This window comes from Cryptomeria japonica, chromosome 1, assembly GCF_030272615.1.
Source record: "Cryptomeria japonica chromosome 1, Sugi_1.0, whole genome shotgun sequence".
In the NCBI taxonomy this organism is placed as follows: domain Eukaryota; kingdom Viridiplantae; phylum Streptophyta; class Pinopsida; order Cupressales; family Cupressaceae; genus Cryptomeria; species Cryptomeria japonica.
In genome coordinates this window covers 672,647,521-672,672,935 of record NC_081405.1, presented here as the reverse complement: position 1 = coordinate 672,672,935, position 25,415 = coordinate 672,647,521, and the positions used below count along the sequence as shown (strand labels likewise).

At 36.6% G+C, this 25,415-nt stretch overlaps 1 protein-coding gene across 1 annotated transcript in view; it reads left to right on the top strand.

Moving 5' to 3' along the window:
• Positions 1–24,739, top strand: part of LOC131026770 (pentatricopeptide repeat-containing protein At5g48730, chloroplastic) — a 64,154-nt gene extending 39,415 nt beyond the window's left edge. Inside the window, exon 2 of the mRNA XM_057956720.2 lies at positions 23,033–24,739. Coding sequence (XP_057812703.2) covers positions 23,033–24,169 — 1,137 coding nt within the window. The 3' untranslated portion in view covers positions 24,170–24,739. The remainder of the gene's footprint in view (positions 1–23,032) is intronic.
• Positions 24,740–25,415: the final 676 nt, after the last annotated feature.

Here is a 25,415-nt window from a genome sequence, read left to right as displayed (position 1 = left end):
CTCCTTGATCGTTATATATATCCTAAATAAAGCAATTATTATTATCAATATAATAATTAACATTGAAATTTATTTATTTATTTATTAAATATTATTATTTAATTAATATATATTAATATTTATTATTAATAATATTCTTGAGATATTCAAAGAAAAATAAAATAATATTATATTATAAACATGATTTATATATTATAAATTATAAACATAATTTACATATTCTTAATTGTAAACACAACTTATATACTTAAATAATTAATAAAATAATAAATTAATTCCAAGAATATAAATTCTTTATTAATAGTAATTATTTAATTAATAATTTTAGGTAAGAATAATTACTATCAATGATTAATATATTTATGATATATTATCTAATCACTAATATATTATGCACTCATAGATTGAAATAAACCAATTTATTAAGAAGTCGGCCAAATGCAAATAAAACCCGATTCATTAAAGAGATTTTACAAACTATTAAATGGTTAATGGAAATAAGAAGATGTGCGATTCACTTGTTAATAAACACACAACAATGATTCAATAATGGAGTATGACTATTGTATGAAGCGCTAGGATTTAAAAGAAAGAACTTTAATAAATGATAAAAGCAGTGCTAAGGCAACTATTAGGAAAAAAGGAAAAGGGTGTGATCAAAGTAATTTGACTAATGTAAAAGAATTAATAAATACAAGGACATGTCTCTTCATTTTAAGAAGCACGATCTTTAGAAATTGAGGATATATATAAGGGATCAATTTTGGAGATTGAAGGGGAATATAATATATCTGGTTTCTATACTCCAGTTTGGAAGAGTTTGAAGGGAACCGATCAGCTCAGATCAGAATTGTTATTGAGTTACAGGCAGTGACATTGGTTTCGGGGGTGGTATGCATAGGGATGTGCTTAATATGTGTGCTTGATATTTGAAGCCCGATAACATTCCTATGAAGAATTTAATAGTAATATAAATTTAGATAATAATAATAATATAATTATAATAATACTAATAATAATAATATAATTATAATTATTATAATGTTTTATAAGAACTGCATCTGCAGTAATATAATGATAATATCTGAGAATAAATAATGTATATAAATATATATAAAGCTATATGTATATTAATAATAAATATTAGTATATAAATCAGATAGAATGTTTAAGATTATATCAGGAAGAAGCCTATGTTCTTCGTTATCACTGATTGGATTCATGTTAAAGATAGTTTTGTCTCCTAATCAATTTAGTTTAAGCCAAAGTATGTTGAGATGGATTAATTATGGTTAAAACAAGCCTAAACTTAGTAGGGGACATTACACCTTCACTCGTGTTCATCGCCTTGAAGATGTGTGGGTTGATCTTCACACTGAAGAAGACATAAGGAGAATGGATTACAACAGGCTCACCTTGGAGCAGATTGTAGATCCGGATCTAACCAAGATCCCAGAAGGAATGGTGGATGATGGGAAAATTCTTGACCCAAAATATACAGAGCAAGGAGTTGCAGAGGCTCCTCTTCCCTCTCCTCAATGGTCACAAAAGGAGTGTACTTCTATTTTTGACACGTTTCAACCTATCCTTGCCAACACCAATGCTTGGTTGAAGAACAATGATGTCAAAATTATTAAGGTTGGAGCAGAAGGTGATTCAACAAGGCCAGTCGAATGTAGGTTTGAAGTCAAAATTAAGTCCACAAAAGGTGCTTCTTCTTTAGGCACCAGAATTAGTTAAGGGTGATTAGGGCCTTGGTCATTCCTCCACAAGAAGTATCACTGAAAGGGAAGGAGAAACCACAGGTGGAGATCCATGTTATTGACCCAGAAGGCGAAGAGCATTAAGAAAGTACAGCAGGATCCCCTTTAACTATGGACTCAGGTTCTCTCACTCAGTTCCCCAGTTGTCATTGGATGTACCTATGTCTCCGATTGATCCGGATGTGGACTCTTTCTCCACAGTTCATGTAGATCCTGTTGAACTAAGTACATCTGTTTGTACTAATGTAGAAGTGCCTGCTAAGACTTCTCATGGTTGCTTGGAGAATGTCTTTGATGTGAATCCCTCATCTACTGTTTTGTCCAGCGTATCTCTTCCTGAGGTTGATACTTCTACCATAAGTTTTGACAAATTCATGACTGAAGCTAGTCATGATTTGCTATCTAAACAAACGCTTGTAGCTGTCCAAATAGAGATTTTTCCTAGAGTGACAACTGTGGTATAGGCGGACCTTGTTTCTTCATTAACCACAGTTGTTGTATCAGATGTGAACTCATTTGAGCTACCCCCATGGTTGAATTCAATCACTCCCAAGAGGAAGAAGTGGGAGATCTCTTCTGACATATTTGATTTCCAGCAGTTGAAGAGACCTAAGCCAAGGGCTGCTAAAAAGGCAAAGATAGTTTCACAGGTGGTAGTGGATAATAATAAAATGAAATATGCAGAAGTGGCAAAGCCTTTAGTTGAGAAATCGCCAGAAGAAATGCAGTTGTTAGATTACAGGCCTACATGAGTAGAGCTTGGAAAACAAGCACATTTTGGACTTATGCATGACGCTCAGGATTCGGTGGCTTCACTAGTCCAGAGTTATGATGAGATTTTGGCAAAGAAAAATGAGCTCAAGGAAAAGAATTCACAGCTCGTCATGGTGATCCAAAAGATCACTAACTCTTCAGAACAGGTTGATCCTTTGACCTCCTCCACATCTGAAGAATCTATCAAGCAATTAGAGAAAGCTTCTCAGAAGGCCAAATGAATGTCGATAGAATTTTAAGTTTGTGCTTTAAAATGTTTTGATAATGCATAGATTCTAATCACACCATTTTAAAAGGGGAATGCAAGAAGAATTGAGACACAGGATGTATGAAATTTTTCTTTGTTTTGTACTATAATTGGTCTTGAATTTTGGAGGGAAGCATATTTGAATATCAACGATGATGGAGGTTGCAAACCGTAAATGCTTTATAGGGAAGAATGATTAAGAGTTGCATGATTGTTCATCTATTCCTTTTGTATTCATTTCTCAATGTCATAAATATTTCTTCTCTACCTTTGCTGAAAATTATACATTTGCTATCCCTTTTACATACATTTCATTTGTTTTGACAAATGTACTTACCCTACTCAAAGCCAATCTCCATTATATGATCAGGCAGACTCAACTTCAATGTTAATGAATTTTTACTTCCTATTTATACGAACAAAAGATGAATGAACTCATGTAAAAGTTTCTAGATTCATTTTGTATATATCCTACAATTTTTATAGTCATGGGTGTGCATTTCTTGGTGGGATTTTATAAACAAACTTTGAGTTTTTAATACTTAATAAGCATACATATTAGTCAAGGTAGATTAAAACTTATTTAAATTTTATTGTAAAGTTTCCATATTGACATAATAGCCAAATGCAGGGCTTTGGTTAGCACCTATCTATTGTATTTTCGTTAAAGTTTCTTAAGCCTTTTCAATAATTCCAATTTTTTTCATATCTTGCGATCATGAGTCCTAGATATAGAAAATGGTATGGTGTACATACTTGTTCACGTTGGACGTGTTCCTCATGTCTCTCGCATGACCAAGAAACCCTTCGTTTGGTGGCTGCTCATTTTTGTTGCGCGAATAAAAATCCTCTACAATGACCTTTGTTTGGTTGCTCAAGTCTGATGTGATTTCTTTTGTTGCATGATGCGATTTATAACTTATTCGCAACCTTTTTTCATGTTTTTGCACACGTTTTAGGGTTTTTGTGATAGTTTTCGAGGCAAGCCATTAAATTGTGTTTTTTTCCTGATTTAATTGTGATATAAATTGTTGAAAATTGTTGACGGTTTTTTCCTTGATTTTTTGGAAAAAAAAATTTGGTCAGGTCCGATTTGCAATTAATCTTGTTCAGTCGTGATTTTTACCCGTTTATTGCTTCTTTGATCTTGACCCAATATAGGTGGTAGTGACTAGAAACATGAGGAGGTGTCTAGAAATGGACAAATAATTTTTTAACTATTTGAAATTAGTAATTGTGAACCTGATTGTAAGGTCAAGTAGGGACCTAAAATAACCATTGTTGCCCTTTTGTTGTATGACCTAGAAATTTTCATAGATAGTATGCCCAATCTTGGTGGTCCTTAATGAGCTGGCAGATTTTTGATATAATTTTCCTCCTTTGAGATTTTAAAGACAATCTTTTGAATGAATAAAGAATAATATTCATGTTTGAATGGGCAATTGTCTTGTTTAGTTCCCTAAATTGTGTTTTTCAACCTCAACTTATTGATCAAGAAGGTTGGGAGTATGTGTATTCCTTAAGGTGTGAAGTGTCGAGTGGTGTATGCTTGGAAAGTGTAGAAGAATTCTACAAAGATTTTCTACTATGTGTGTGTGAAGTGCCTTTGTTAGTTGAGGAGTTGCAAGAAATGGATTTACCAAAATGCCATGGGGAAGAGGAAAAAGCTATAGGTTTTTTAGTTATGAAAAATGTTATAGAAGAGGTAATGACTATTAAGGAATAATGGGAAGTTGTAGAAAAAGGCTTGTAAAGTTTCTTCAAGAATCTTTAGAATTTTGGGGGTTTTTTAGGGCATAATTTTTTAGATAAAAAAATTCGTACAACTATAGAGAATCCATACAAGTCATACATTGTCGTGTTTTGTTGTTGTAGCTCGCATAGGAACTTGTTAGTCAACACAGTTTTTTGACTTTATTGCGTAATTTTCCAGCAACAAATTTAAAACAACAGTGACTTTTCCATTTTTTCTGCAATTGCATTGTTTTTCAACAAGTGACATAGGTTCACAATTGTTGATGTCCGCAACCTAGCAAGTTTCTAAGTTTTTCGGCTATTGATATGTTTTCTTAGAATGTTGATGTAAATTTACAATCATTATCTGACTTTTTTGGCTGCTGCTCAGCAACTGCCCAATCATTGCCTGATCGCTACCTTTGCAAATGGCACAACCAAGTTGTCGTCAACCCACCGCAAGGTCGTCAATGCCTAGCCATCAATCCTTGCATTTACACCCTTTTGGACTTGTTTTCGAAAATCAGCTATATCTTGGGCATGCAAAGTCGCTTTTTGGCAAATGAGATGTCATTGAAAAACTAGTTCAAAGCACTTTCTAGTGATGCTGGTAGTTTTTCTATATTTTGCTACTGGTGAAAGTTATTGCCTATTGAAGTCAGATCTACCTATTTTTATTTCTAGGTTAAATTTTTTTGACTCTTATCTCCAATTTATGTGATTCTTGTGGCATTGGAAAGCTAGTTCAACGCCCTACACAAATCTTAGACCTATTTTTTATAACTTTTACCAAGTACCTACTATTTTCAGCAATGTTAGGTTTTCCCTTTTTGGTTTATTTTTTGGAAAAATTGCAAACAATTTTTTGGCACAAGGGATAATTTTCTTGCGTTATGAGGGTTTTATTGTTGTTTCTCCTTCTAATTTGTGTACTTTTCAAAGAAAAGCCATGGGTCCAACCCACGTTACTCTAATCACTCCATACAAATATTATGGATGGAGAAAACAATTGGAGATCAATTTGAAGAAATAGGGGTTGTATAGAGTGACCATGGGTACAAAACTTGAACCAACGACAATTGCAGAAAAGAGAAATTGGTATAACAAATGTGGTGAAGCTTCTGGGACATTATACATTTCTATGTCTCCTAGTCTCCTCTTTCACATTGAGTCTTGCACTATATTCAATCAGATCTAGATTTTTTTGGAGTCCTTGTTTGGAAAGAAGGATACAATGCAAGGTTTTTAGTTTGATAATGAACTTATTGGTTTGAATCCTATAGATCTTGATAGCATCTAGGACTTTTTCACTTTGAAGATAATTGAGGACCTTTGGCAAAGATGAAAGGAATAGTGGTCATTTGAATGCAAATAAGGAAAGATGATAGTAGAACTTATTTGTTAGTTCATTAATGTTGAGATAGATTCAAAGAATTCCAACATGGCTTGCAGGATGTCAGAAGCCAATTCGTAACTCTTGAAGCAATTATGAAACAAATTAGAACTTTGCTCTTAGCATTAGACTAGTGTAGATATTCAAATTTGTAGGTAAAAGTTTTTGGCTTAGGTATTGAACTATGAACTAAGACAAGAAGTATCATTTGTTTGAAAAGATTCAAGCTAGGAAAAAGGAGATAAAGATGGAGGATGGGCTTTCTTGAACATATTTTTGCTTCACCTTGCTGGAAGGAAACAAGCACACACAATTTTGATGGATTTATTTTTTGCCATAGATGCAATATTTCTCAAGCACTAATGTTTTTGCAATGATCAATTTTCATAGTCCAATGGTCAACTAAAGCTCACATTATTTGTAAAGGTGATATAATCACCATAAATTGTTAAATCCCCGTGGTTAGTAATTAGTACCACCTAACGATTATTAATTCAACCATTTTGTGAGTCCATGTACTTGATCACAACACAACTACTATGTTAGTAGGATTGTTATCTCCCCATTATAAAGAATGTTTTTATTTTCCTATGCCTTACTATTAGCTCATTATATTGCTTAAATGCAAAGAAGCACCACTTTGTGGAGAACCAAGGGGACATGAAAGGGTTGTGGGAGACTTAATACAAGAAATTTATATTAAAATAATGTAATGTTTCTTTAATGGTCATCTTAGTTGCTTTAGGAAGTTTCCTTTTCTATCTTTAGTTCATGATTGTTTCATTTAGAAACATCATCTTTGTAAATCTATTTAAGGCGCCAGTCTCCTTTGTTTAATACATCAATTTACCATAACATGGTATCAAAGCAGGTTGATGGGTTTTTTTTAGAATTTGACAAATTTTTTAAAAAAATTCGTAGCCTCTTCTCATCTGGAATTTTTTTCCCGAAATTTGTTTTACGATTTTTTATAAAAAAAATTGTTTGAGGTTTTTTGAAATTGTTGAAGCTTTCTTCTGATATTCGTGGGTTTTTGTCTTTTGCAAAATTGCGTTTCTACATGTTCGAGGGTTTGTGTAAAAATCTGGGGGCCGTTTTTTGTTGTGTCAGGAGTTGTTTTTCCGATTCGAGCGACCTCTTTTGTTGTGATTTTGTCTTGTTCGACAACGCGTTCTATGTTTTTCGACCCTCATGAGGCCCGCGTGTCTTTGTGCCCGCAATTTATCTCGTTTTTGAAGCATCGTTTTGTGTGTGCCTGTATTTTTCAGATTTATGGGTTTTTGGCTCTGTTTTTGTGATGGTTTTGACCGTTTTGGGTGTTTTAAAAAATCACTTCTATTTACTGGCCTACGCGTAGTTTGCGTAATGTGTTTTGTTGAGAAGTCGCATTATGTAGGATCGCGACCTGCGTTTTTGCAGGATTTTGTTTTCTTCAGGCCATTTTAATCCTGCACACGTCGCGTCTGGTTTTTTACTTGTGTTTTGACGTGTTTGTATGCCTGCACAACTGTAGCTTCTCTCTGTCGTCGACGAGGGTTTTGTTTCTAGTTTTTTGTTCTGACATGGGCTGGGGTTTCACATTTTTCCTGTGGAAAATCATCTGTAATTCACGAAATTGCTTGTTTGCATGGGATTTCATGTTTTGGTTTTTCTAAATTTTCTCCATAAAAATTTAGTGCTCCTCGGTGATGTTTCAACTTTTGGGTTTTATGATTTTTTCTTGAAAAAATTACTGTTTTGTGGGTGATCTTTGATCACATCAAAGGTTTGGCAATTTTTTCCACCAAAATCATGGTTTCTTGCAGATGTTCTGGATCGCACCTAGAGCTGCTAAGGCAACTGCACAAGGGTTTGCCGATTTTTTTCTTCAAAATCGTGGCTTTTTTTCTGAAGTAGTTTGGGTTTGGCGATTTTCTCCTCAAAATCATGATTTCAGTTTGAGAAGTTGTTCTCGGTATCTCTGGCTATAGGGAGGGGCAGTTTTGTTTCCCAACATCAAGTTGGATGAATCTCAGTTTGTTTTGGTTGTCTTGGTCATTTCCAAAAGTTTTGCAAAATTAGGGAGGGTCTCATTAGCATGCTCATTTTGCAGAGCGTTCTAAATAGAAGGGGGCAGTTTTCTCTATGCATTTGTGACTAGAAGGGGGCAGCCTTCTATGCATTTGTGACCAAAAGACCTATGTATTTTGTAGGATAGTTAGAAGTTAGAACGATGACCATTAAGGGAGGGTATTAAAATAATGTAATGTTTCTTTAATGGTCATCTTAGTTGCTTTAGGAAGTTTCCATTTCTATCTTTAGTTCATGATTGTTTCATTTAGAAACATCATCTTTGTAAATCTATTTAAGGAGCCTTCGTCTCCTTTGTTTAATACATCAATTTACCATAACAATTTACCACTTTGAAAATTAAGAAAACATGTAAGTGAGACCAAATAACGATGAATAGATATACACAGTTGCCAACAACCCTTGGGTAATGTGAATTTTTATTGTCATCGAGGTATATATGTCATTGCTGCAAATTGGCAAAGACATCAGTTGAAGGTTGATTGATGTGACCAGCACAATCCAATTTCCTTACACTCATTTCATAAATGAAAAAATATCCTCATTGCATGCATCATTTCACATTTAAATGCCGTCAGACAACCATATGCCTAACTGGTAATACTTCATAATTTCCTTAAATGTGCCTCTTGGGGTTATGCAATGCATTAATGCATCTTGATTTAGACAAATATAATATTATAATCAGATTTTGGATTCAATTAATTATTCATCAACAATTTCCTTGTTAACTGAGTAAAAGACATAACTGTGATGACACCTGAAGATTGTGCACCATTTCAGCAAATAGAAATGCCAAGAATGCATGAATATGATTTGAGGAGCAGCCTGGCTTGTATTGAAAGGAACAACTAAGATATTTGGAGGCATCAAAATTTATTTATCATGGAGCATAAGACAGTTTAGAGTCTTAATGTGATTTTTTTAATAATTAAAGGGAGATCAAATTATAAGGCTCTGCATAGAAAACAGTAGGCTTAAAAAAATTATGAAATGAAGAAACCATAATGTAATTTTGATTTTAAATCTTATGCTTTAGAAGAATATATGGAACAGTAACATGTATGAACCTTTCCCTCTGCATAAATCCAAACTTTTTGAGGGCCATACTTATGCCCATAAAACCATGGTCACAGCAGTCATGGGAATGATGAGAACCTTCAGAAGAATGAATATAAGGGCATACTTATGCATGTAAATGCATAGACGTGGCAATCATGGAAGTGATGGAAGCCTCTAGAAGAATCAATACAACTTTGAGTTTGCACATATCATAGATCTGCCTATGACCTGGATTCCCGGAGCTTGTGGGGAATAATACACTAATGTGTGGTAGTGGTTTGCGTTATGGATAATAATCAGAGTGCATTGGAAAACAGAACAGAATCAATAAATGAATTCAGAAACAAAGACAAATGCTATATCATTGATGCAAAGATGCAACATATAAAGCTGAGATTCAGATTTGATTACCGAGTAATTCTGTGTAAAAATTAATGAGAACAGGTGGGAGATCCAGAAAAAGACCTAAAACTTCTATGAAAAGGGGTCCAATCCTCTAGTATTCAAATGTTACACATTTATACAATGTTCACTGGGAAAAATAAAGGGATACTGCTGGGGAACAATAGTTACTCTTCCATTGTTTAAGCTTTTGCTGGTGTGCCACTTGACCCTAGATCTGGTGTGTTGCTGCTGCCAGGGCTTTGTCAAGTGGATTTCTGCTTACAAGATGATGTTGACTAATGCTTTCACCATCTGTGAAAGTTGAGCTGCCACCTGAATCACTCTATATAAACAAAACAGACGAGGCAGGGCTCTACCACACAAGAGACTAATTAGAAGATTCTAAGCTGATTTAGGAGAGAGAGCAAATATATTTCAGAACATTGGTTTGCTTCTTGGACTACTGCTTGTGTTGAAGACTACTTGTTGTCCATATTAAACAGTCATGAAACTTTAACTTTTTAAGGATTGCCTATAATATTACGATAATCAAGGCAATACCATTGATTGCTTCAACTAAGCCAAGAACTGACCAAAGTATGGAAATGTAGTTCAAAAGCTTGAAAACCATCCCAAACCCACAAGTACTGTCAATGCAAACATCACTATTCGTTGGTGTCATTATCAGAGGGGCTCATCACCATATGCCCATTTCTCCTTTCAACTCATTTGCATAGCCATTCAGGGCAACAGGGATTGAAGGATTGCCCAGAGCTTGGGCAATCTGTTTCTGATTATGCTTGGGCAGATGATTGTTGCTTATTAAAAACTCCAGCAATAAGTGTTCATCCTTACTTTAGAATGTAGCTCCTTATGAAAATTGTTTATGGAATCCGTATAGCCTTATGACTGTCAAAATGCCAGGCACTCTGTGACTACGTTTTTTAATTACATAATCGACATTCCTCCTAGTCCTAGTTGTCCTAGAATCTCACAGATCTAGTCAACAAAGAAGCTGAATGCAGCGCCTCTGGTTTTTTTGTCTAGCTAAGTAACAGTTGCTACAGTGTCTAACATCCCCTTGTGGCTTAAAAGTCTTTAACCCAGCATTTAAGTCCTGGTTGAACTTTCTCATCCAGTGCTGCAGTGGCTTTGTCTCACTAAATACACTCTCTTTTACAATTTGAAGAGGATGAAGTTTGGGTGTCCTGTCTGCCAAAATGTTAACAGCCTAGTTAAAGGTTTTAACTTTTCCTTTATTACTATGGTGTCTAGCATTGTTATGGGAAACATTTCCATCAGCGTTTAAGGCTACATCATCTTGCCTCTGTGGATGCATTTTCACAAGTCTCTCATTGGCAGATTGAAACTGGCAGAATTCAAATCCCAACTTGAGAACAACATAGACATTAGGCCTCAAGGAAACCAGATTAAGATCCTGTTGTGACCATTTCACACATCGCCCCATCAGGCTAGGGACCCCCTTCTTTTTCTTTGGGTTTTGCTTTTCCTTAGTTAGTTTTTCTCTCTGCTTGCTGGGTTTTGAGTGAGTGAGTGGTTGCCTGGGCTGGCTAGATTAGGGCTAATCTCTGAAAGATCATTTTAGGGTTTCTTCCAAGCTGAGTCTGGCCTAGTTTTTGGGGGTCGTTAGTTGTCTGCCTGGGACCTTAAGTTTGCCTTAATGAAGTATCTTCTTTTAGGAGGATCAGGATGGTGAGACTGAAGAGTAGGGCTAATAGGTCTAAGGTCAGGATAGGTCTAATTTGATGGTTTTCTTGTTAGAGTCATGTTTTCTTCCAGGTCTGAGTCAATTGAGCAGAGTTAGTGATTAGATGGAGATCGAAGTGGTGATTTCAGAAATTGATGAGCAAATGCACCTGATGATGATTGAAGTGAAGCAAGGTAAAGAACTAGCCAGGAATATAAATTACGCTCCTGACCCTTCCAAAGGGTCCAGAGCGAAATTCGTGAAAGCTCTCATTTTTACTTGGCTAAAGGCAGGATCTTGATGGGGATGTGTGAAGAAAGGTTTGTGTTCGCCTCTCAAGGAGGATTAGAGTTCAAAAGGTCAAGAATCAAGCTAAAATCTTGATTTTCGCTCCTAACCCTTCCAAAGGGTCTAGAGCGAAAATCCTTCTAGACCACCTTTTCTTCTCAGTTTTGGCTAAGTGTTGCTTTCTAGGGCATGTTTGAGGGTGAATTGATTTGATCTTGCCTTGAGATGGAGTTGGTGGATTTTTGAAGGACAAGATTTTGACCTAAACGAGAATTTTGCTCCTGACCCTTCCAAAGGGTCCAGAGCGAAATTCATCATAAACCTTGTTTCTTGCCTTGAATGGGTTAGAAACCTTGTTCCTAATGTGGAGAATGATCTAATTTTGCCCTATGAGGTGGTTTGAGGCTTGAAAAATGAGCAATCTGGCCTGGAATGAGATTTTCGCTCCTAACCCTTCCAAAGGGTCCAGAGTGAAAATCTTCCTAAAGCTCATTTCATCCTAAGTTTGGCTAATTTTTGATTGGCAAGGTATCTTGGAAGGAAGGTTGAACATTCTTATTGCCTTTGAAAGGTTTGAAAGCGTTGAAAATGAAGGATTTTGGACCAAAAAGGGAAATTTCGCTCCTGACCCTTCCAAAGGGTCTAGAGCGAAATTTCTAAAAGCTCTTACTTTTGCAATAAAGGAAGTCAAGTTTTTGATTTGTTATGGCATGGATGGAAGAAAAATAACTTGCTTTTGCCTCTTGAGGTTGTTTTGAAAGGGAGAAATGAAGGATTTAGCCCAAGAAGGGATTTTCGCTCCTGACCCTTCCAAAGGGTTCAGAGCGAAAATCTCTCTAAGAGACGTTTCTTGCCTTATTTGACCTAGTTTTGGTGTCCAAGACATGATGAGAAGAAGAATGAACATGTTGAAATCTCGGGGGATGTTTAGAAGTTGTGAAAATGAAGGATTCTAGCCAGGAAAGGGAATTTCGCTCCTGACCCTTCCAAAGGGTCCTGGGCGAAATTCCTTATAAACCTACCTTTTGACCTTTCTTGGACATGAAACCTTATTCCTAGGGTAATGAAGGATGAAATCCTACCTTGCAAAGAAGTTTCAAGTTTAGAAAATGATGATTTTGGGTCAAAAATGAAAATTTTGCTCCTGACCCTTCCAAAGGGTCCAGAGCGAATTTTCTCAAAACTTCTTTTTGCTATCAAGTTTTTGCTAGGTCAAGTGTGGGATAAGGCAAAATCAAGAGGAAGTTGCCCTTAAGAGTGACTTTAAGTTGCTAGAGACCATGAAAGATGAAGGAATTGAGCCTAATGAAAATTTCGCTCCTGACCCTTCCAAAGGGTCCAAAGCGAAAATCCTTAAAAACATCTTTTTTTCCAAATTTTGAGCAAAGCCAAGCTTGGACAAGGGTGTGAGAAGGCATTTGGATTGCCTTAGAGTAGATTTTGGTTGCCAAGAATGCAAATTTGAAAGCCTAATGAAAATTTCGCTCTTGACCCTTCCAAATGGTCCAGAGCGAAATTTCTAAAATTCACCCTTTTTCCTTGCAATTCAAGACAAGATTTTGGTTTTTATACCCTGGAGAGGAGTGAGACAAGATGTTCTATGCCTTGGAGGAGATTTGAAGTTGAAAGGATGGCAAAATTATCCTAAAACAAGATTTTCGCTCCTGACCCTTCCAAAGGGTCCAGAGCGAAAATCCTAAAACCTACTTATTCCTTTCAAATTTATGCTAAGTCAAGACTAGACTAAGGTAAGAAATGCCCTTGAGACTACCTTTGAGTTGATGTTTGTTTCCAAAAGTGATGATTTTAGGCCAAAGGAGGAAATTCGCTCCTGACCCTTCCAAAGGGTCCAGGGCAAAAATCCTAAAATCTCCTATTTTGCCTTGCAAAAACAAATCAAACTTGGATTAGGTGAAAGACGAAAACTATTTCCTAGCCTTGCGAGGTGGATTGAAGTTGGAATGATGAAAAATGAGCTACAAGCAAAGAAATTCGCTCCTGACCCTTCCAAAGGGTCCAGAGCGAAAAACACTAAAGTCACCTTTTCCTTCAAGGTTTGAGTAAAACTAGGCCTGGATTACAGTGAAAGAAGCTATTTAGAATGCCTTGGAGAGATTTGGACCTTCAAAAAATGTGAATTTTGAGCTCAAGAGAGAATTTCGCTCCTGACCCTTCCAAAGGGTCCAGAGCGAAATCCTGGATAAGTCTTGTCCCTGGCTAGGTTGTTGAGCAAAATTGACCTTTTTCGCCTTGTGAAGATCAGACCAATGCTAGTAAGTTGAGAAGTGGGTTCAAACTGAGCGAATTTTGATGAATTGAAGTGAAGGAGATTGGAAAATTGGCCTGAGAGGTGAATTTCGCTCCTGACCCTTTCAAAGGGTCCAGAGCGAAATTCCCAAAAATGCAGTGTTTCCTTCAAAATATTGTTGAACCAAGTTAGTGGTTGAGATGAATAGACCCTGGAGATTGCCTTGAAAAGGGTCAATGATCAAGAAAAAGTGAATTTTGACCGAAAAAGAGAAAATCACTCTTGACCCTTCCAAAGGGTCCAGAGCGAAATACCTATTTTCACCCAATTTACTCATGTGAAGAGCTAAAAAATTGAAATCCAAGACTTTGTTAGGCCAAAACAAGCGTAAGCTCGCCTTCCGGAGGATTTAGAAGTGAAGAAAATATGGTATTCATGGCCTAGTCAGGGAAATCGCTCCTGACCCTTCCAAAGGGTCCAGGGTGAAATCCTCAAAAACACCTATTTTTCATCTTTGTTAGATTGAGTCAAGGGCAAGTTGCAAAATTGTGAAGACAGGGACATGGGAGATTGCAAATCTAGGTTGTAAAGATTTTGATTCATGAAGTGAACAAGCCTAGAAAAGGGGTCCAAATAAGCCTTGAAAGGATTTAGACCTACATCACTTTGGATATTTTTAATGCCTAAGGAGAATAAAAATTCATCAAGCCTTAATCAAGCTTTGACATTCCTAAGCTAGCTCATAATTTTTCACTAAATTAGCCTATTACAAGACATTTGGGAGGCTGAAACAAGTTCGCATGAATTAAGGCATTTATAATTTAATTAATTAATTTCTAAGCCTTGAAATAAATGAAAAATCCACCCTTGAAGCTTTGGAATTAATTTTAAAAATAAAAAATTATGATTGAGCGCTCAATACTTATTATTTTCCCTTTATTTGCCAAGTCGGCCATCCTTTAAGAGGGGTTTTATTTCATTTTATTTCCTATTTGTCAAGTCGGCCTCAAGGAGAATCAAGGTGAGCGCCCTATATAAGGGAGGTGTATTGTGATAAATTCAAATCATTCATTCATTGTTCTCATGCGAACTTGAAGAGCAGATCTAGAGGAGTGAATTCTAGCTAAGTTGGAGGTGAATTTCTTGCTAGTTGGAGGTTAATTTCTAGAATTTGCCAAGTATTTGAAGGCTAGTAGAAGGCGAAATTCTTTTGAAGGCTGATTGGAGCATAATTCATCCAAAGGAAGACCAGAAATTCAGACCAAACATCCTTGCCCAGCAAATTCATCATCTTCCTTCTTTCATTTTTCAAGGTTGATAGCTAAAATTCAAGAAAGAGGTGTCAAATGACGACCCCCAAGGCCGGAGGATCCACTACTTGACAGGCTCTCATCAAGGAGGATCAAAGGAATGACGAATTGGAAACCAGGATCGTGTCCAAGTGGAGCAATATCAGAGACACCAACCTAGGAAACTTCAATGTGAAGAAGTTTCGGGAAGCGCCCTACATCGGCAAGCCGTCACCTGTTGCAAAGAAGATAATTGAGAGTGGCATCATCAAAGCTGTAGGTTTCCCTCCCGTAGTCAAGTGTCATGAGTTGATGATTGAGTGTGCCAGGCACTATGATTCACACTCAAGGACGATCGTGGTCGAGGATGGAACTATCTTAGCCTATCTTTCGGAGGAAGCTATAAGTGAGATTTTTCATCTCCCGAAACATAGAGACATGGTCTACAAAAGTCTAGAAGGAGCTAGGTCTATCTATGAGGATGATCCCGATTCCTGCTTGAACTTCATCAACAAGAATTGGCTACTCAAGAGCAGACCTCGCCTGAACAAGATTCCCAATACACCGCACAAAATCGACTTCCAAGAAGAGTTCAAGGATTTGATAACCTTGCTCAATCGGGTCACGGGTGCCTCTCAAGCTTTCTTCTTTGACAAATGGATGTTCTTCTTCATACAACTGATTGTCCAAGGAAAGGGAATGCTCAATTGGGCTAGAATCATTAGCAACAGCCTGGACGTGCAGTTGAGAAGACTAAGGCCTACCAAGTCATTCCACATGAGTTCATATGTTGTATATGCCTTGATCAGAGGTTTTGAGTATGCAGGACTACCTCACAGAGGAGTTGTTGGAAGAGGACCCGGAGAAATAAGAGTTTGTGATTCTTATGTTCAACTGCATCATCCGCCAAGAAGTGACTACAAGCTAGTCAATGACACCTTCACGATGAATATTACCAGGATATTGCAAGGTGGGATTCACAATCGACTGTCTCTGGACGCACAAGAGCTTGTGAAGAAGCATGGTGCATGATTCATTCAGTTTCCAAAATTCACATACATCAGAGTTTATGGGTGTCCTTCACCTCCCTACATGTTGCCAAGATATCCTACAGACAGGGTAGTACTACTTGAGGTGACTAGACAGTTGGCAGCTTATGCGAAGGCATCCAGACACAAGCATGGAAATGGAATTCCTGTGCCCATCATACTAGGGAACTCAGTTGAAGTGTGTCCTAATACTCAAGCCGCGGAAGATGCAGAGAAGGAATTATCTGTATACTCATTCACATCATTTGCCTCAAGAGAGAATTTTGATCCTCATAGTCATATAGAAGAAACAGTTGGGAAGAAGTACAGGCATGAGTCTCAGGTGGAGGACTTTTGGATGAATGTCCAAGATGATGTCGAGGTCAAAAGAAAGATGCATTCCAGGTTACCCTTGGATCTCATCAGGAAATGCAAAATTTATAGAGTAGCCGATCAAGCCCAGGATAATGGTAGATACCTCCAGTCATCCTATGAGAAGGAAGATAAAGAAGTGAAGATAGATTGGAATGAGCCCGAGGTTTTAGACCTAAGAGCTTTGATGGCTCCTGTTTTATCTTGCACTCATAGATGGGTAGATGTACAACATCAAAAGTTGAAGGAGGAGAATGTATCTATGACATTCACCTTGGAAGCAAGACCAGAAGGAGAGGCAAGTGTGAGTGAGAATACTTCTCATTCCAAAGGCTCAAAGAGGAAAGAAGGACTTGAGAAGAGAGAACCTTCCAAGAAGAAGCAAAAAATAAATCCTGATCACCCACCAAGCACATATTCTAGGCATGAAAAAGAAGCAAGTCGAGAAGATCAGAGGCAGATAGTATATGAAATTGATGAGTCTATGGAATCCATGGTACAGAAATATAAACAAGGAAAAGGACAGACACCTCAACATTCATCAAGTCAATCTCCCCAAGTTGGTGCTAATGAGCAACAAGAAGAAAAGAATGATGATGAAGCAACATCTCCTTTCCGGGAAGATAGACCTCTACCTAAAGAAATACAAGTGAGGGAAACAAGATCTGCCATTCCGGATTGGCTGAAAGAGAGGCTAACAAGGGTAGTTGTGGTTGAAGAGGAAGAACATGTATTTGACTTGGAAAGCCTTATAGGAAATTCTCATGAAGTAATAGAGAAGAAGAAGGCCACAAAGATGTCAAAGGTAATTAGAGATGAGATAGGATCTAGAAAAGTGCAGATAGCTACACCAGTGGTGGACAAATATGAGGATGAGATTCTAGCAGAAGAATATGATCTAGAAACATTTGATCTTGGTCCACTTACCACCGAGCAGGCTATGGAATAAGCAACTGATTCATTGAAAACACTCAAAGACAAACTCAAAGAGGAAGTGGAAAAGAATAAGAAGCTTGAAAAAGAGGTCAGTGCTTGGAGGAATTATTTTTGCCATTTTAACCAGCCTTTGAGACGACAGGATCCAGCAATATCTCCTTTACACGCACTTCCTCTTGAATCAATAAGTGAGGCAGAAAGGGTGAAGAGCCTAGTTCAACTCATGAGTTCTTGGATTGATGAATCTCACAAGGTAGCCGTTGAATTTGCAACAAGAATGATGAAGATAGTTCATCGAGCTATCCAGGTCCTTGAGATTATCCATAATTTAATGATAATTGTGGCTACATTCACTCACACTAGAGATGTTATCATCCCAGTCTTACAAGTGATAAGAGAAACACCAAGACGGATTCTGACGCAAGAAAATATAATGGATGGAGGAACCCATAGCCTCCTGCAGTGGTCAGCTCTGCTCCAGATGAAGGAAGTCCTTTTTGAAGACGTCAACACCAGATGCAGCTGAGTTAAAGGCATCATCCATCCAATTCAAGACAAGGTGTTTGAGGTGTTGTGTACCATCCTTGACAAGCAGATTGAGATCGAGACTGATGTGGACATCCAAGAGTTGGATGACAGAATCAAGGTCATCTTTTGCAAGGAAGAAAACATCGTCACAGAAAGGCAATGAGATCAAATGTATGCTACTATGTTCCTAATTGAGAAGACCAAAGAACTTGAGCCTGGGTGGGAGACGACTCTTCTCACTGCTTTTGATCAAGTCCTTCACTTGGAAGAACGAATGAAGAATCTTCCTGAGATTCCCATTGCTGAGATTGAGGGAATTGTGTCTAGATTCATTGAATATGCTAGAAAAGAGCATAGGAAAGGGAACAAAGTTCTAGATGAAAAGTTGTTATAGGATGATGTGGCAACTTAATTCCTATTGGTCTATGTCTCCTCGGTATTTGTGCCAATTTTTTTATTGGCTATGGATTAATAATGTTTATCTAAATGGGGACTTTTTTTTGTAACAAACCCTAATTAGGGTTTAGGTGTCAAAATCTCAGCCATTGATCTTCTTTTGATTCGGGCCGTTCATTGTATTTGAGGATGCTATATAAGCCCTCACTCATTTCATTTTAAAGAGTTAGAGACAGAGAGAAAGAAAAAAGTTAGAAAGTTGGAGAGAAATAAGTTTAATTTTGTTAGTAGCAAATTTGAGTAGTGAAGAGAGAAAGTTGAACAATTGTTGTTTATTTGGCTATGAGATCAATGAAATATTGAAGTTATGGTGTTTTGTTGCAATCCTTGTGGCTATCTTCATGGTTGTTTATCTTCTTGAATCACTCTTAGTAGAAATATCATTTAGATTTTAAGTTTGAAGGACGAATGTTGTGCCTGATCTTTGATAAGACTCACATTCCAAACCACTAGCTTCTTACTGATTGTAAGAACGCCTTGTGTGGTCAATTGGAAACATTGAAATTGATTAAGAGTTCAATTATCATTGGAAGTATTGGTACGTATCTCCCTGATAGTATCTATCTCCTTGGTGATTTGAAAATCGTTGAATACCTTTAGAAGATCGCACCAATTCCAGTGGAGTTGTAATGCTTTGGCGATACTGAAATTGGTAGAATCTTATCAAGACCAGTCTTCATCAAGTCATTCTTAGGATTAGTTTAAGCATCTCTTCCTTGAAACCCTTATCTTTTGATCTTTTTTTTTGAAAATCTGTTAGTATTAGGAAAATACTGTTTCCTCATTTGGAAAGATAGTAACACGGGCAAGCTTTCTTTGAAAGTACGTAAGGCCCCTTGAAGAAACAACAAACACAACGACCGCTGGTTCTTATCCACGAGTAGAGATCCTACAAAGCAGAACCTTGAAGTCCTTTTGATTGATCCTTTTTGCGATATCTTTAGCATTTGGAGACTTTACTCAAGAGAGGATAAGATACCTCTGGGTATTTTATTCTGTGTTTGGTCGTGTACAAAATACACATCAACAGATCCCTAACTGGACAGCCAGGCATAAGCCCCAATTCTGAATTGAAGCTCAGATTAAACTAGAAGAAGCAATGGGAAAATAAATAGAAAGATTGCCCAGTAATGGTAGAAAACTTGAGAGTGGAGCTACAAGAGCTTAAAAAAATCCAGTGTAACATTTGCCTCCCTGAAACAAGGTGAAAAGGACATATCATCAAAACTGGAAAGGAGACTCCTAATTCCATCCAGAATTGAGGCGAGGAATCAACATGAGATATTGTCTTTGTTCATACCTGAGATTATACTCAAAGATTTGCCTTGAACTACAAGCTTATGAATTTTCCTCCTAATAGCCAAGTGAAGTTTATTTATAAAAGTCTCCACAAACTATATTTATCTTCCTATTTTTAACACAAGACTGCAGATTGGCAATTTAGTAAGAGATATTTGTACTTAATGGAGACTCAAATCCCCAAATAAGCAACGATTTCTTCTCATATTAACCATGTGGTTGTTTTCTTTGGTCATGATTGCCACTAATGGAACTTTTGGAAATTTTCTGAAACTGATTGGCTGTTGCACCATTGACTAGACAACTAGGAGGTTGTAGAGTAGTCTAATATTTTTGGTTACTCCTATTTTATTGTAGTTGCTATACCAAGATCTCTTGTTTTCTATAAGCATTCATTAGATGCTACTTATTGTGGTATCTTATATATATACTAGGGTAGAACTACTAAATTGCCAAATTTTTGGCTTCCGATGTGTTAATGTTTGCGTACGCTGCAAGAGATTTTATTTTTCCTGCGATGGTTGTATAACCATTTTGTTGATATCGTGCCTTACTTTTATCAGTTTGTCTCTGTTCAAAGATATTGATCTATGCATTATGTGTTGAAATGTGGCGACTGATCAGCAAAGTACTGTACACTCAGCATGTATCCTCAACCTTTTCAATTCTTGTTCCACCCTCTGGGAGCAGCCATGGTGGATGTCATGTTGAGAGACTCTATGACAACATCACGTTGAGTGACTCCATGATGAGAGCTTGTGTTTATTTCACTCATGGGAGTAGCCATGGTGAACATCATATTGAGTGAATCCATGATGCTATCACGTTGAGATAATTCGCGATAAAATATTGCTTTTTACACATATGGGTGTAGCCATTGTGTTTGTCAGGTTGAGAGACTCCATGACTTGAAAATCAGAAAACAATATCTCCTTTGCTAAGAGAGAGTGTTAATGTTTGCGTACGTTGCAGGAGATTTTATTTTTTCTGCAATGGTTGTATAACCATTTTGTTGATATCGTGCCTTACTTTTATCAGTTCGTCTTTGTTCGAAGATATTGATCTCTGCATTTATGAGTTCCTTCTTAGTTGGAAGTGTTTCCGGTCTCTTGTTACCTGTCACCAACCATCGCATATTGCCTTTGGCTTCATGGGAATTTCACACTTGGTGGAAGTGTCTTATCATATTACATTCAATAAGAAGTGCAATGGTGTCAACGTATTTGCTGCTCCTGTCGGTGGCGGTTTATGAAACGTAATTTAATGTAACTGCCGCTTTGGATATTGGGTGTGTGAAGTGTTGTCTCTTTGTCTACCTTCACTATATTCATATTCGAGCTTGCTTTGTCATCACACAGTTGTTGTGGATTGTATTCTGGGGGATGCGTGAAGTTTAAGGGTTCGACATATATAAAAAGCCTATGTTCAAGCCATATTGTAGCAGCTATCAGCTGTCTGAGACATTATCGACTTATTCTGTTAATTGTCAAGTGATTAAGCTTGTGAAGTTTTGTATCAGATTTGTGCCTTTAATAAAGGTTGATTTTTGGTGTGGCTGGGTTTTTCACCCTCAGGTGGAGGGTTTACCCAGGATAAAATTCTGTGTATCTTGTTCTTGTGAGATTTTTCTAAGTTTCAGATTTCTCTGTCTTACCTTTCTGGTTCTAACATTAACACGATGTAAATTAATGAAACTTAAAATATGGACATTCTGAAGATAGTTATTTATGTTCTGGAATTTTTATACATACCAACGTTTTAATTGAATCAAGTGGGCACACTCAACTTTGAACCTTGATCGTTTGCATTGCAACTCCTCATCCTAAACACATCATTCTCTGACCATATTCTACAGTCTTACTGTCATTGCCTCATTCTCTGTTTCCTGTGACTCCACAAAGTATAGAAATGCAATAAAAATCTGAGTAGATAGTTGTCCACAGTTGCATGTCAAGGGCCAAAAGATGATAATTCATACTAGTTTTGTAAACTAATTATTGAGTCTGGAAGTTCCAATGTTGTAACTTTATGTTGAGCTTGAATGAACTTTTCCAGCCATTTGCAACTTTGTTTAAACTGAAAACAAATGTTTCACTTGTTGAATTTGATGCAAGCACAATTATTTAGATGCCATCAGTCTTTATTTTAATACATTTGGGGCCTTTAAGAGGTAAAATCTGATAGATTTCTATGAGAAAAGTGAAATTTAGATTGCTACATATGAGATAATTGCAGCCACCTTGTACAAAAAACAAAATAAAACCAATTTTATATTAATAAAACATGCATTGTTATTTTAATATACTGCAGATTATATTCTGGGTGTTTATGTGATAAGTGAATCTCTACTTGGGCTATTCACCTCTTCAACATTTATTTCTGCTTGATCAAATCAATGACACATTTTCTGATTTCTAGCATCTGTATTGGTGGATATGATTCTACCATCGATATTAGGTAGTCTGTTATTGTCCTTGTTTGTCCTTATTCAATCCATGCTCATAAGCATCCAAGAAAAAAGATAGACATGACTCTTTCAACAAAAGACAGGTTAGGTACGAGTCAGCTTCATTCATTAAGCCAATCCATTCTCATAAATTTCAAAATTAGCAATCCTGATTCTTCAAGTAAAATAATATTACATCCTAGGAGCAAAATAATTTGTGACTTCCTCAATTCTTGAATTGATTTCCATCATCCTCTTTTATGAATGGTGGATTTTGTGATTCTAGAATGCCACATTCAGGCTCGTGTCTTCATTTCCTCAGTAATTGATACAGGTGAGTGAATGACTTGAGTTCTCTGCATAGGGGAATTAGTAAGGTTTGGTTTACTCCCAAACTGTGCCACGAGGATGAAAGCCATGTGGTCACAATTTGAATACGTTTAAGGGTATGATTGAAGTTTGCACACATTTAAGGTAAATGGAAATAAATCTGCTCATCAGTTTCCATAAGGGGAAATTCATATATTAAATTGGATTTTGGCTTGGCTATGATCTATAAAACAACCTTTACCCTTCCGTCAGTCAGTTGGAAAGTTCATTAGGTAAGTGGTTGACTGGATACAAATCCTAATCACGGTAAATCATATAAATCTTCTCACAAGGGACATACTCCTCATCATAACTCTCCTAATTCTCTCTCCACAATCTTCATGTCTATTACTCGAGTGCAAACCAATATAATTTACATCAACTGGACAGCAGGGACGAGCATCCTTTTATTTTATTGTTATGAGAATAATTGAATGGTTGGATACAAGTTATGAAATCATATGTGTGGCATATGAGTTAATTGAATTCCAAAAGTATACCTTGTGCTAGTTATTTGACTGTTCTATTATATATCTTGATCATATCTTTCATGTTATTGGAAATGCACACTACCATATTTGTTTGTCTTCCCTTCATATTCCTGTTTTAGCTTTGACATGCTATTTATTTGATGACAGGTATTTGATATTCTTCGGGAACAATTGTGGTATAGACCAAACCCTAGAATATACACTAGACTTTTGGTCATGCTTGGCAAGTGCAGGCAATATGAGCGTGCGGAGTCACTATTTAAGCTAATGATTGATGAAGGGTTGGAGCCAAGCATTGAATCCTACACTGCTCTAGCTTCTGCTTACAGTAGAAGTGGTCTTCTTCAGAAGGCTTTTTCCGTTCTTGATCAAATGAAAACATTTCCTCAATGCCAACCTGATGTCTACACATACAGCATACTAATAAAATCTTCTGTTGAGGTTTCTCGCTTTGATTATGTTGATATGCTACTTTCAGAAATGTCAGAAAATGGGATCAAGCCCAATACAGTTACATATAATACAATTATTGATGCATATGGTAAAGCAGGGAAATTCAAAGACATGGAAGATGTACTGTCAGAGATGTTGGAGAATACAGATTCTAAGCCTGATGTGTGGACAATGAATGCAACCTTGAGGGCCTTTGGAAATAGCAGTCAGATTGAAATGATGGAAAATTGCTATGAAAAATTTCAGGGCGTTGGTGTTCAACCTGATATAAGAACCTTTAATATCTTAATGTATGCCTATGGCAAAGAACGCTTATATGATAAAATGACTGCAGTGATGGAATATATGCAAAAATACTATTTTTCATGGACAACTGTCACTTATAATGTGTTGATTGATGCATTTGGAAAGGTAGGTGATATCGCACAGATGGAATACCTTTTCAATTTAATGATATCTGAGGGTGTTAAGCCAGATTGTATAACACTTTGTTCTCTTGTCAATGCATATGGTAAAGCACGTACCATTCGGAAAATTGTAAGAGTTATGCGGAAGTTAGAGAATTCCGATATAGTTCCAGACACTGCATTTTTCAATTCTGTTATGGATGCCTATGGAAGGGTTGGGGATCTAGCTGAAATGGAGAATGTGCTTATACAAATGAAGGATAAAGGATGTAAACCTGATAGAATAACAATAGCTACCATGACTAAAGCTTACTTGAGTAAAGGTATGGTTGACAAGGTTCAAGAACTAGAACAGAAAATGTCGAACATAGATAGATTTGGTACCTACCGCCCTACTACAATGAAGTCCTTGACCAATCAATAGTAAATGTTCATCTAATCAGTGGTGTGATTCAGCTACTTTCGGGAATCTGTGGAACTATTGAAAGTTGAAATTGCCTTTACATCCTATCAGTGGTCAAAAGCTGGGTTTTCAAAATGAAATTTTGCTGGAGCATTCAAATGCTACATAACATGCAAATGTTTAATGAGAGAAAACCTCGTTGGATCCATAAGGGATGCTGTGATATTAGATTTGATCTGTAAAAGAATTCTGTCAATGACTACATGATGGTTGGATGCATTCTAGGGGGTGATCATTTGAATCCATTTTTGAGCATTTCCTCTCTTGGTTTTATTGTCCTCCAAGAATTCTCTCTATTGGCTCCAAGTTTCGCCGCTGATTTTAGCAATACCTTTTATCTGATTTATTAGGAAATGTGCTTTTTTATATAGCACTACTTGACATCAACAGTTAGAAAGCTGTTTGTTTGTCAACTTCAGTTTGTTTTAGTCCTTTTGAGAGATTCACCCGATGTCAACTTTGTACATGGCATTTCTTTTGACATCAGCCTCAACTTTGATTTGTATAATGATAATATTATTCTTTTTACAAGCTCTTGCCATAAGTGACACCCAACATTGTGTCATCAAGTAATGTAATCTATTGTTATTCAAACATGCTTTTAGTTGTGATACTAAAAATAGACACACAATCAAATCCAGAAGCAACTAAATGATAATCTCTTTTCAGTTTTATATAAACAGAGAAACCAGCAAATTTTAGCCTAAGTTTCCATGAACATAAATTGGTCTGCTATTTCAAGTGATCTTTAACTCCATGCATCTCTGGTCACATTGAAATTTTGAAGTGTAAAGGTCAAGCATAACACCACTAGAATCTAAACTTATAAGTTTTTTGACAAGCTGCATTAACATGAATTGTCAAGATATTCTAGGGAATAAGTTGGGAAAGAAGATAATGCAAATACCTGTTCCTGCTTTATACCATCAACCTTGTTTCTTTTCATACCATTGAGCATATTTTAGGTGATTTAGTGCTAGCTAGCAGAGTCTACCAATTTGTGTTGAGCTGAAGAGCCATAATCGATAGTGCCAAGAAATGCTATGCTCTAGCAAAGTTAATGTGCGTACAAGTTGATCAAATTAATCTTGCTGTTACCAGATTTTTAGTTGCTTGTGAAAGAATTAGATAAAAATAAAAATAGAACAATATTCTGCTACAGCAGAGAATAATTTAACTTTTATTGATACACAAAAACAGATTACAT